Source organism: Loxodonta africana, chromosome 10 (assembly GCF_030014295.1).
Source record: "Loxodonta africana isolate mLoxAfr1 chromosome 10, mLoxAfr1.hap2, whole genome shotgun sequence".
Taxonomy (NCBI): Eukaryota; Metazoa; Chordata; class Mammalia; order Proboscidea; family Elephantidae; genus Loxodonta; species Loxodonta africana.
The window spans coordinates 107,181,037-107,194,307 of NC_087351.1; the positions used below are offsets into that span (position 1 = coordinate 107,181,037).

At 48.4% G+C, this 13,271-nt stretch overlaps 1 protein-coding gene across 5 annotated transcripts in view; it reads right to left on the reverse strand.

Moving 5' to 3' along the window:
- Positions 1 to 855: 855 nt before the first annotated feature.
- DDX24 (DEAD-box helicase 24) overlaps positions 856 to 13,271 on the reverse strand; it is a 60,294-nt gene continuing 47,878 nt past the window's right edge. For 4 of the 5 annotated variants that reach the window (XM_064292909.1, XM_003408585.4, XM_023546528.2 and 1 more), the window contains exons 4-9: positions 11,137 to 11,290; positions 10,333 to 10,848; positions 7,897 to 7,972; positions 5,498 to 5,686; positions 2,770 to 2,899; positions 856 to 1,374 (exon numbers count right to left, since the gene is read on the reverse strand). In XM_064292909.1, the coding sequence (XP_064148979.1) occupies positions 1,103 to 1,374; positions 2,770 to 2,899; positions 5,498 to 5,686; positions 7,897 to 7,972; positions 10,333 to 10,848; positions 11,137 to 11,290 (1,337 nt within the window). In that variant the 3' untranslated portion in view covers positions 856 to 1,102. Of the gene's footprint in view, positions 1,375 to 2,769; positions 2,900 to 4,070; positions 4,580 to 5,497; positions 5,687 to 7,896; positions 7,973 to 10,332; positions 10,849 to 11,136; positions 11,291 to 13,271 lie in introns of those variants that run through there. The other variant, XR_010323220.1, reaches the window with a different exon arrangement.

Consider the following 13,271-nt stretch of genomic DNA (forward strand, 5'->3'; position numbering starts at 1 on the left):
GGGCAGCCTCAGGGCCTTCATTCCCTCAGCGAGTATTTTCAGACCTCAGCAGCAGGCTGGGCTGCACGGGGGAATAAAGCAGGCTCGCTCTCCCCCTAGCTCACAGCCTGAGGCAGTCAGCCAGCAGGCAAACAGCAGTGTGGCTACTGCTACAGTGTGGTGAGCGTGGGGTGCTGTGGGAGCGCGCAGGAGGAGCGCTTCACCCTTCCAGGGACTTGGGGACCTAAAGGGCATCTACACTCCAGGATGGAAAAGGCAGAAGGCAATCCAGGCTGAGGGCAAAACCTGTGCACAGGGCTGGGGACAAGCCAAGGAGTGCAAAGGACCGCAGGCAGCAAGCAGCTCTGCCAGATATGGAGAAGGAAGTGGAGACAAGCCTGGAGAAATTGGCCAGGGCCAGATCCCCGGCCTCGCTGGCCTGACTCATCACATCATTACTGCTCCCCCGCCATTAGCTTGTGACCCCTGGGGAAGCCACTGTCCTCTTGGACCCTGAGGACAGTAACTTCTTCCCTACCCACCTCCCAGGGTGGCTCAGACATCACAAGAGCCATGAGCCAGCAGTGCTAGAGAGCTAAGGAGCTGTTAAGGTTCTGCTACGGAGAAGTCGGAAATCACACTGAGGAGACAGGCGGAAACGACTCCACAGCAAGCCACACAACTCTCCTGCCTCCTGCTCCACCCGTGCCGCCCAGCAGGTGAGATGCTCCCACCAGCATCCTGCAGCCAGAGGACCACGGCACTATGCTTGCCCGCCCAGAGGGCCTAGCGCCATGCTGGCCCAGAGAACTCCGTACACCACACAACTGCACCACAGCCCATCTTCTGGCTACAAATTCAAGGTGACATGCCGGCTCTGACCACGGTTTTTACTGTAGGAAATCAAGGGGAACATCCCAAAGCCTGTAACACTGGAACACAGAACTCTTCCTCCCCAACAACACAACTCTGCGGGAGGTCTCCCTGCTGTGCAGGAGTGGCGGCCAACAGGGGACTCTGTAACGGGGCTGACATGGGGTGGAGGGAGACAGTGGGGACGAGGGCCTCACAGAACAGCAGAGAACAGACATCGCTGTGCTGGCACCAACCCTGCCCTGGGGGGTTACTCTGCACCGGTACTTGACCGTGGCGGCGCCTGCTGCTGCTGCTGCTGCTCTTTTAGCTGCTGCTTCTTCTTCTGTTTGGAGATGCAGCTCAAAGCAGACTCACCACTTCTTGGAGCAGACACGACGATGGGCTTGCCGGACTGAGTGGGATACTTGGTTTTCAGGTCATCCTTAAACAACGGCTGGGAAAGTAAATGACGCAGCTCCTTCTTCAAGACCTTCATCTGTTTCTGTCTCCGACGCTCTTCTTGCTCAGCAGCTTTTCCTCCTTGAAACACAATACAAAACAGATCCTATTTACTATGGTTTTTAGAGACATTCTCTTTCCTTGGATGGGTAATACCCGTAATTAAAATGTTTTAGAACTCTTGGTGAGGCAGGGCACAAAATTCCTCGGCAGAAGTGAGTGCTTGCTTGACAACGACTGTGAATGGCTAACTTCTAACAGTTCACGAGGGATCCTCAGGGCCACCCTGTCATTTATAAGAACCCTCTAAGACAGTTACTATCTTCATTTTACAGATGAGGAAACTGAGGCTTAGGGAAGTCATTTGTGTAAGAGCTCAGAGCTCGCTGTCAAACAGATCAGAAGCCATGTCTCCCAGCTCAAAGGTCAGTTTTCTTCCTACTCCTCCCAGTGCTGCCTGGGTTTGGTGACTTGACAGCTACAAACCCCTCAGGAGAGAGTGAACCCAGCCCCCTGACACGGCACCTCCAGTGCTGACCACACACACACAGGTGGAAGAACCCCAAGCCTGAGCTGCCAGGAGGACCAGCTCAGTGCCAACAGCCCCAGAGCTCTGATTCCTGGCAACTGTGCTGGGCAGTATGCCTTTTGGATGTCTGAGATGCCAGCACCTCAACTGAGCTGCTCAACTTGATGGGGTGGGGAGTGCACTGGACATAACCAGACGTCCTCAGTTCCAGCTGTGGTTCTGCCACTTCTTGGACACGTGAGCCTTCCTAGAGCAGAGACCATGCAGATTCATCCCTGAATCCTTAGCACCTGGCCCAGGTACAGAGTGGGGGCTCAAGAACTGCCTGGTGGGGGTGCTGTTTTCCAGCACAAATCGCTCTTCCTTAAGCCTCCAGGTCCCGCGTGTAAAAGGTCAATGATGCCTGCTCTGTTTATGCCCTTAGACTGTGGAGATCATCAAATGAGATGACGACACGATGTGCTCTGCCCACTTGGACGGCAGGTGTAATAATGATAAGAACTCAAAATGAACTGAATACTTTCTATTTGCCAGGCACTGCCCTGAGCACTTTACAAGTGTTAAGTCAAGCAATCTTTACAACAACCCCCTGAGGTAGGTACTCTATGTACTTTGTTTTACAGATGAAAACACTGGGGTGTAACAGAGAGGTTAAATAACTTGACCTGATTACACAGCTAGTTACAGAACAGGGCCAGCATTCAAACACAGGTGGTCTGGCCCCAGAGCCTGCTCCCTTCATCGCTGAACTCCAGACAGAGGCCAGTAAGACAGGGGAACAAAAGCTGGGGGCGCTAGGCTCATCTGAGACTTGGGCCTGTCAGCAAAGACGTAAAGGGTGTTTGACAGAAGCAAGGGTAGTGGGGGTGCTTCCCACTAGACAAAAGTTGAAGGAAAAAAAAAAACTGAGTGCACCTTCCTCAAGTCTCACCCACCCAAGATCTTACCCTTATACATTTCTTCTTCCAGCTCAATCTCCAGGGCAGCTGCTGCCTGCTCAATCCAAGAGTTGTGTAGACAAGCCTGGAAGTTGCGATACTCGGCTTTCTCAATCTGCTGGGCTAAACGGATTCGCTCCTGGGGGAAAGCAACAGAAAGCGTTTATCTGAAAGTGGGTTCAGACCTCTGGGAACCAAAGTCTCATGTAAATCATGTTTTAAAAAAGCTCAATGTCACTGAGGTGAGGTCGACTCCCATCGCCATGCATTTGTTTTGTTGTTAGGTGCCATCAAGCCGATTCTGACTCACAGTGACCCCCTGTGACAGGGTACAACTGCCCCACAGGGTCTTCTAGGCTATACTCTTTACAGAAGCAGATCACCAGGTCTTTCTCCAGTGGAGCCGCTGAGTGGGTTCAAACCACCGACCTTTCAGTTAGCAGCTAAGTGCTTAACCATTGTGCTACCAAGGCTCCTTGCACTTGTTTTAGTGTCTGATACAACCCAGGCAGCAACCACCCCATGTGTGCACACACACACGAGCCGACTTTCCAAACAATAAACCTGAAGAGCCCCACTCCTTGGAAACCTGTCTGTCAACCTACAGGTGTCCAAAAACAAAACGAAACACCCACTGCCATCAAGTCGATTCTGACTCATAGCGACCTCGTAAGACAGAGCAGAACTGCCCAATAGAATTTCTAAGGAGCGGCTGGTGGATTCGAACTGCCAGCCTTTTGGTTAGCAGCCAAGCTTTTAACCACTGTGCCACCAGGGCTCCACAGGTGTCCAGGGCAAACTCTTTTCCCAGACACCATAGATTTTCCAAGAGTTTATGGGTCCTGGAGGGTCTGTGGCATTAAGCCACGTTTGGCTGTTCTGCCGAACGTGCTCAAAGCACGTAAGACTTCTCATCAGATGGCCTGTCGTCTCCTAGCTGTGAGGCCTTATGCAAGTCACGTCACTTCTCTGCACCATACTCAACTGAAAAGGGGGTAACAACAACTAACTCTGGAGTTGTTCTAAATACTGTCTTTATGCTCAGGAAGACCTGGCATGTGGGAGGCCTCCAGCAAATGGCAGGTCACTTTCTGGAGCAGGCAACCACCCACACTGGCCTCTCGTCACACCTGCAGTAAAATCCACTCCTGCGCAACCAGGTTCTGACTGAGCTTCTCATCCTTACTTCTTGCTCCTCCCCAGTTGCTCACTTCTCCACTTGCTGGTACCTCATCCCAACCTACACACACACGGACACACACACACACACACAGCTCCTTCTCAGCCTTAGAGCTCAGCTTAATAGTCACCTTGTCTGGGTAGCTTTCCCCATGACTTCATCCAAGTAGCTTCATCTTCATTGTTCTCCATTATTCCACTCGGTTTGTTTCTTATCCATTATAGCAATGTAAAACGGTAAGTTTACACGAGGTACCCATACTTTCTGCTTGCGGCTGATTCTCTTCTCCTGAACTAGACTTAATTACTCTCTTCTAACAACCAATGGGGCAGAACTTCAAGAAACCAAGAAACAGGCCAATCAAAAAGCATTTTTCTACTGTCTCTCAGTTCTCTGCCAAAAACAATACTTATTTAGATATCACTGGCATCAGTTTGTGAGATTTCTTCAATCTGAGCAGACCCATATGCTCCACACTCACTTCTGTGAGAAGAGACAAAGGGGAAAGGTGTTCGGCCCTTTCACCACCTCCTTGGAAGCACGATGGTGGGATGTGGTAAGGTCCAGTCTTCTAAGGTGCCGGGGAGTCCACACTGAGCAAGGCCTGCTGAGTTCTTGTAATTGATACTGAGTCGTAAGCTGGCATAAACGTGGACAGAGAGCTTTCCTCAGGAATAACACAAAACACTGCCTGCTTTGTGTAAATTACCTTCTAAGCAAGGCACGAGCAGATGTTAGAGTCACTTACACAGTGAGCTTCCTGAGGAAAAAAAATCTGAAATTTCTTCAGGGAGAAAAAAAGCAGTTGTATAGTGAGCATTAGACCTCAGGCCTATGATGGGGAACTGACTGCGTCTCCAGGAAAGCCCAGTGCCTAGCATCATGTCTGGCACATTACAGGAATTCAAGAGATGTCTGCTGAATGAATGAATAAAACTAACTCTCTAGGAAATGGTTGAACCAGGTCTGCTACTGTACCTCTACTCTGACCTCTGACCTCTACTGCCAGCTCGTTGAGTGGCCTTAAACTGCCATAACCTGTCTACACCTCACTTGCGGCTCTATGAATTGAGGGGACTGGCTGGATAAGACATTCTCTCTGGTCCCTTACAGCTCTAGAATTCTGTAAGCCCCAGAAGTACAGGAACTCTGTCTGTCTGGGTCACTACTGTATCCTCAGCATCTAACAGAGCTGCTGGCATGCAGTAGGTACTCCATAAATATTTGCTGAAGGAACAAACAGGAGCACTCTGCATCATTCAACCTGAAGGGGCACCCAGACTGCCCACTGTTGTCCAAACAGCCATCATAGCTGGCTCCCACAGCTGAGCTGAGAACCTGAACACTCCAACAGCCAGGAGTGAGGACACAGTTCTCAACCGTACACCTTTGGTCACTCACCTGTTCTCTCTTCTCCCAGTCCCTTTTTATAAATCTCCCTGCTCAGCTGTTGGCAGAGCCATTCCTTAGTTTCCAAGGGTTACTACGCTGCCAGAGCCCACAGCGAGGCACCCTGGAGGGAGCTGCAGCATCCCCCGATAAGCAGTCGGGTTTTACCTTGACTGCATCCATGTACTTTGTCTGCACAGGGAACAGTGGGATGTCCTCATCTTTCTTGAGGGTTTTGTAAATCTTCTTAAAGTTGATCACGTCCTCAGGCCCGATCAGCAACAGGCTGAGGCCTTCATTGGTGGCACGAGCTGTTCGACCACTTCGGTGGACATAAATCTCCGAGGTTCGAGGGACCTGCCAAAGGAGGAACTGCGAAGTCAACGCACAGCGACTGCCCAACACTGCTCTTCACCTCAGTGCCGTATCCCATCACTGGACTGCCTCCCTCCAGCCAGGCTGGCAGGTGGAATCTGCTCTAGCATTGTGGACCAGATCTGCTACATGTCCAAAGCCTTTCCATCCTGCTACCTCAGTCCCACATTCAAACTGTTCCCAGGTTAGCCCATTCACTGGACAGGCTCTGTCCTCCCATGTCCGCTTGCCCCTCCTCCGTCCCCGTTCAGGCCCTCATGGCCACTCACCTGGGCAACTGCAGTCACTTCTCTCTGGTCTCTCGTTCTCCCCACTCCCCTGCCCTGGCTCCGAACTACCAGTCTCATCTTCCTGAGTCACTGCTCTGACCATATTACCCCCTCTACTAAAGAAACCCTACTGGTTCTTCATTAACTCTGCGTAGGTGACTGAGGATGGGAATCCGAACCAACATTTACTGAGTGATTACAATGTGGCAGGCAATTCTAAGCACTCTGCGTGCATGCATTATTCCCATCTGTTCTGTACAACATGACATTCTATTTCACAGGCCAGAAAACTAAAACACAGAGAGGGTAAGCAACTTCTCCTAGGTGGAAGAACCAGAATTCAGTCTGAAGGACTCCACCTCAGAGACCATGCTAAGCACTGAGCACCCTGCCTCTGCCACAAAGGTTGACAGGGGACGCTGCTGACTCCTCTCTCCTCGCACTCCCACATCGCTAATCAAACACAAGTCTTCTCCCCCGAGAGCAGGCAACATCTCACCATCTGTGTTCTGTTCAGCACAGTGCTCTAGGCAGCTACTATGAACTATTCCTGACAGTGCTAGAAATGAGCTCTAGTTGCCATTCTTCGCCTATGGGACAAAGGTCCAACTCTTCAGCCTGCCACTCGGACCCTTCAGTGACCTGCCCCCAGCCTTGGCAACTATTCCTCTCCCAACAGAGCCCTCTTCTCACGCAAAGCCAACTGTCCCCAAACACTGCCTCCTTCCACGCTCTGTCCTCCTCCCTCTCCTACCTCTCTACATGTCCAAAGCCTTTCCATCCTGAAATACCAGGCTTCTTTTAGAAGGTACTTTCCAACCTCCCATACTAGAGGCTGATTCTCTCCCACTACATTTTATAACTTTCTAGTATCTTCTGCCTTAAATTATGGCTGTGGTCACCTCACCTCCTCTACCTGATGTGATACTTCTTGGGGGCTCTGACTACAGAATCATATCGTTCACCTTGAGACCTCCCACATGGACTGTCCAAGCCCTTTCTCTGAAAAATGAGGAAGAGTAAAGATTTTCTAAACTGAGCTGGCACCCTACAAGAGTCTAAAAAGGCATGAAGAATTAAGGGGAGAAATAGTAATCATGTTACAATAGCTCCCATTTAGTAAGTGCTTACATCGTGCTTCATCCGCACTAGCTCCTTATAATTCTCATGATAACCCTGTTGGGTACAGGTGGTTATTATTCCTCCCAGTTTACAAACAGTGACCCTGAAACCAGAGATACTAAATGAATTGTCCAGAGCTATTCGGCTATGAAGTAGCAGACCAGGGGTTCGAACTGTGGCAGTCTGGATCTGGAGCCCATGCTCATGACCACGGCTCTATGCTGATATTTACTAGGAGCGTGCATGGATATTAACGCTACTATCAACAGCAGCTAACATTTAGTAACAAGGTGCCAGGTGACTTTCAAAGCTCTTTGCACATATTAACTGATTTCAGCCTAGTAATAACCCTAAGAAGTAGGTACATAATTACTCCATTTAATAAGTGAGCAAGAGAAATTAAATGCCTTGCACGGGCTACACAGGTGGGATCTGTGGTGGCCTCTTCACCAGCACACTGCTACTTCTCTACACCACTTTACGCACTTAATATATCTACTTCATGGAAGAAACTAAGACTGTAAGACGGGTTATAGGTAACTGCTCCCAAGTCAAAGACGGGCTATTTGACTCTCGGCCAATGCCGAGAGGTTTTGAGACTGTATCTTACCATTTACGTACCTCAGTGTTCCAAGAGTGGCAGCAGCTGGGCACCAGATGTCACTGGTATTCTCTGCTGCAGGAGCCCTTGGGACCAATAATCCCTCCTCCCTCCCCTTCCCTCACCACCTGTCCTTTGCTTTAAATGAAACTCCTTGATTCAATGCTGGGAGATGCCTAAAAATTCCCAGCTTTCCCTACCTGGTAATGGATGACATGCTGGACTTCAGGAATATCCAGACCCCGGGCTGCCACATCTGTTGCCAGGAGAACACAGCTGTGGTACAGGAAGTTCATTAGTAATTATAATTAACAGGTAGTACTAATTAAATTCTTTCCACCTACTGAGCACTCTAAACACTCTATAATACTCTATTTAATCTTCTTTTACAGATGAAGAAAACAGGGGCTCAGGGATTAACTTGCCCAAGGTACATACATGGCTATTAAATTGTGGAGCCAGGATCCAAACCTAGGTCTGACTGACCACAACCAACATGCTGCACTCTGCAGTAACACACGACCGCCTCAAGGGAACTAAATACAAGGAACTAATCTACTCTGCAATAATACAGGACCACCTGAAGAGAACTAAATACGAGGGACTACCCTGTAATAACACGAGACCGCCTCAAGTGAACTGAGTAAGGCCATCCATACTCTTGAGTCAGTGACCATGTCTCCAGTCACCCTCCCACTTCCCTCCTTCCGGTCGATGACCTTGGGCTTGCCCCTCATGCCAATCTTCCAGCCGGACAGACTTTCTTGCTGTTCCTCAAACACGCCAAGCATGCTCTTCCTTCAGAGCCTCTTTCCTCAGACTCATTCCCTTAGTTTCTTTTGCTCTCTGATCCTATTTCACCCTACGAGAGAAGCTTCCTGACCACACACACCCCAGTCTCCTTTCCCACCTCCTGTCATCTTTACTTCTTGGCACTCAGGACCACTTGATACATTACATGTTTACTTTTAAACTTATTATTTCCCTCCACTAGAATGTAAACTCCATGACAGCAAGGACTTGGCATTACTCACTGTTAATACTACCAGCAGCTAGAACAGTGCCTGGTTCATAATAAACACTAGATAAACGTGCTGGGTGGTATTTCTTAATTTGTGGTTTGAGAAGAGTCAAAAGCACTTGAGATGTGTCTGAAAATTTAAGATTCTGGGCCCTTCAGGGTTTCTATTCCCTGTATCTTTGAGACAGGACTAGGGAATGTGATGCAAACTACAGTCTGTAAAACCTTAAACCATTGCTCTATGTCAGAGGTCAGCAAACCTTTTCTGTAAAAGGTCAGATAGTATTTTCAGCTCTGTGGGCTATACAGTCTCTGTCGCAATTACGAAACTGCCAAGCCCTGCTCTAAACTAATCCCAGTAAACCACTCAAAATGCCTACCAACAGTCACAGGGAGGTTGTTCTAGAAATTAATACACCGTGACAAAATACTGTTGGTAAACGCCAACTTATAGTCTACCTCAACTTCCCAGGCCTTCATCTTGACAAGATGTACCCTGCTCCCTGAGGTGGGACAGAGCATGGGTTCTAGGGCCTGACTGACTTGTCTGAAGCCCAGCTCTGACACTTCCAGGCTGAGAAAACTTGGGCTAGCTGATGAGCTTCTCTAGACCTCACTTTCTTTATCTATAAAATGAGAATGATGATGACCATGAGGAATGGAAGTGGTAGGAACGGTAATTATCAAAGCTAACACTTACCAAGTGCATACTATGTACCAAAACCAAATCAGACCCGTTGCTGTCGAGTTGATTTTGACTCACAGCCACCCTGGAGGACAGAGCAGAACTGCCCCCACAGGGTTTCCAGGGAGCTGCCGGTGGATTCGAACTGCCGACCTTTTGGTTAGTAGCTGTAGCTCTTAACCACTGCACCACCAGGGCTCCAAGCAGTGATCTAAACATCTTATACGCATGAATTCACAATCACTTAATTCTCATAAGAGGATTAAATGATAGAGGCACCTTCTATTATTACCCCAATTTTACAGATGAGAAAACTGAGGCACCGAGAGGTTAAGTAACCTGAGCAGCTAGGAAGTGATGGAGCTGCAATTTGACCGCAGGCAGCCCAGTTCCAGGGTCTGTGCTGCTAACCGTGAATCTATTCCGCTTCTTCTCAGGGATGTCAGACAGGACTGAACGTGACAATGCAGTTTAAGTGTCAGCGTAAGACTTATTCTATTTTACTTGTTCAGTAATAATAGATACTGTGGTATGAACAGTTAACACGCTTAGCCGCTTACTAAAAGAGGTGGTGGTTCAAGTCACCCAGAGGCACCTCTGAGGAAATGACTGGTGATCTACTTCCTAAAAAATTAGCTATTAGAAACCCTGGGGATACAGTTCCGCTCTGACACACACGGGGTCACCGTGAGCTGAAGCCACCCAGCCGCAACCAGCGATGGCGGCAGTCATCACTCTCACTGGAGTTCCTGCTGGGCACCGCCAGCAACCAGACGCAGCGTGAGAGCGAGCCTGCCTGATGCTGTGCTCAAAAGGCTACCTCCTACCAAGGCCCTCGCGACTGAAAGTCGCCTCCCACCAGCTCCCCACCACCCTGGCTCCCCGGCCCAGAAGATAGGGGCTGGGCCTCTAGGGACAGGCCTGACTTACTCCTTCAGACGGGCGAACTGCTCCAGGTTTCTGAGCCTCTGCTTCTGGTGCATGCAGGCATGCAGGGTCAGCGGCATGATATCCAGGACCTTGAGGAGCCCAGAGAGGCGTTTAACGCAGGAGATGCTGTTGGCAAACACTAAGGTGCGGCCTGGATGCTGCATCAGGAAATAGTACAGGTAGAGGTCTTTTTCATCGGTTTCACAATGGATCTTGGTCTCTATCAGTGTCTCCACTGTGGCCTCATTCCTCGTGAGGTCGATGACCTTGGGCTTGCCCCTCATGCCAATCTTCTGCATGAGGAGGTCAAGCTTGGCAGTTTTGTCCATTTTCTTGGTGTGCTTCTTATGAAGGATTCGAGTAGGAGCTTGATGGACCAGGGTCAGTGTGGCAGAAAAAACAAGCGTCTGTCTCTTTGGGTTGTATTGAGAGTCACTAAGCATCTCCAGTAGCTGGGAGAGCTCATCGAAGTGGCCCTTCTCAACCATCCGGTCGGCCTCATCCACCACCAGGCACCTGCAAATCCAAACAGAACCACACCATCTAGTTAGCAGCAGGTCAGAGGAACCAACGACAGCACACACTCCTCCCACCTACCCACTCAGCCTTCCAATACAGAGGCACACACCCCACCAGTACCTCAGTTAATCACTCTCATGCATACTTGGTTTTCAGAAGGCTGAGGTCTCCTGGTATCCCACCATGGCACTCTGGGACACTGAGACACTACACACCCTACCATGTCACCTCAGACCCACTTCAGACCAGAAGGTAAGGAAACAAAAGAGAAGTTCTGTCTCTCACCTGAGCTGCCGAAGGTTACTCAAATGCGGGTGCTTTTCCTTAACCAGCTCCCACAGCCGGCCTGGAGTGGCGATCACAATCTCAGGCTGGCGGTTCAGCATCCTTTCCTGTTTCTGCGTGGACATTCCACCAACCAAAATAGCAGTTCTAATTCCTATGGCACACAAAAGATTAAAGTGCACTGTTCCTCAGTCAGGCTGCTTGTTTTAATTTTTTAGATAATATTTCCAGGGAAGATTTACACAGCAGTTTAGATTTCCATTCAACAATTTCTATGCCAGTTATTCAGTGACTTGTTTACATTCTTCACAATGCATGAATTCTCATTATTTCCATTGTGATTATTGTTTCTCTGTCCCCTTTCGTTCTCGTCTTTGTTTTAAAGTAACTGTTGACCATTTGGTCTCATATACGTGATTTAATTGACTATGCAAAGGCAACCGACCGTGTGGATCATAACAAATTATGGACAATATTGCAAAGAATGAGAATTCCAGAACACTTTTAACTGTGCTCATGTGGAACCTGTACATAGATGAAGAGGCAGTCATTCAATAGAACAAGGAGATACTGCATGGTTTAAAAACAGGAAAGGTGTGTGTCAGGGTTGTATCCTTTCACCATACTTACTCAATCTGTACACTGAGCAAATAATATGAGAGGCTGCACTATATGAAGAAGAGTGGGGCATCAGGATTGAAGGAAGACTCATTAACAACCTGCGATATGCACATGACACAACCTTGCTTGCTGAAAGTGAAGAGGACTTGAAGCACTTACTGATGAATATCAAAGACCACTGTCTTCAACATGGATTGCACCTCAACACAAGGAAAACGAAAATCCTCACGACTGGACCGATAAGCAATATGATAAACGGAGAAAAAATTTAAGTTGTCTAAGATTTCATTTTACTTGGATCCAAATCAATGACCACGGAAGCAGCAGTCATGAATCAAATGACTTACCACACTGGGCCAATGTGCTGCAAAAGACCTCTTGAAAGTGTTGAAAAGCAAAGATGTGACTTTAAGGACTCAGGTGTGGCTGACCCAAGTTATGGTATTTTCAATTGTCTCATATGCATGCAAAAGCTGGACAACGAATAAGGAAGACTGAAGAAGAATTAAGGCATTTAAATTATCATGTTGGAGAAGAATACTGAATATATCGTGTCATGGATTCAATTGTGTCCCCCCAAAATGTATCAACTTGGCTAGGCTATGATTTCCTGTATTGTGTGGTTGTCTTCCATGGTGTGATCTGATGTAATCATCCTCCATTTTGTGATATGTTGTAAATCCTAACCTCTATATGTCAATGAGACACTATCAGTGTGGGGTGTATCTTGAGTCACAGCCTTACAAAAGGGTAAGACTCAAGTCACACCCTTGCTTGAGTCACACTTTTTATTTCATGACAGATAAAAAACAGAGAGAAGTGAGCAGAGAGGAGAGGGACCTCACTACCCCCAAGAAGGAAGAGCTGGAAGAGGAGCACAGCCTTTGGACCCAGGGTCCCTGCACTGAGAACCTCCTAGGCCCAGGGGAAGATTGATGCCCAGACACATGGAGATCACCAAGGAATGTCGGGCCTACAGATGCTCAAAGGAGACAAGGACCTTCCCCCAGAGACGACAGAGAGAGAAAACCCTCCCTTAGAGGTGCCCCGGATTCAGACTTCCAGCCTCCTAAACCGTGACAGAATAAAAATGTTTGCTAAAGCCATCCACTTGTGGTTATTTCTGCTATAACATCACTAGATAACTAACACCATGTACTGCCAGAATGAACAAATCTGTCTCGGAAGAAGTATAGCCACAACTCTCCTTAGAAGCGAGGATGGCGAGACTTCATCTCATGTACTTTGGACATGTTACCAGGAGAGACCAGTCCGGGAGAAGGACATCACACTTGGTAAAGTAGAGGGTCAATGAAAAAGAGGAAGACCCTCAATGAGATGGACTGACAGAGTGGCTGCAACAATGGGTTCAAACATAACAATTATGAGGATGGCAAAGGATGGGGCAGTGTTTTGGTCTGTTATACAGAAGGTTACTATGAGTTGGAACCAACTCAACAGCATCTAATAACAACGACAGGTAATTTTAAAAAGGATCGTAGTACTTACAGGTG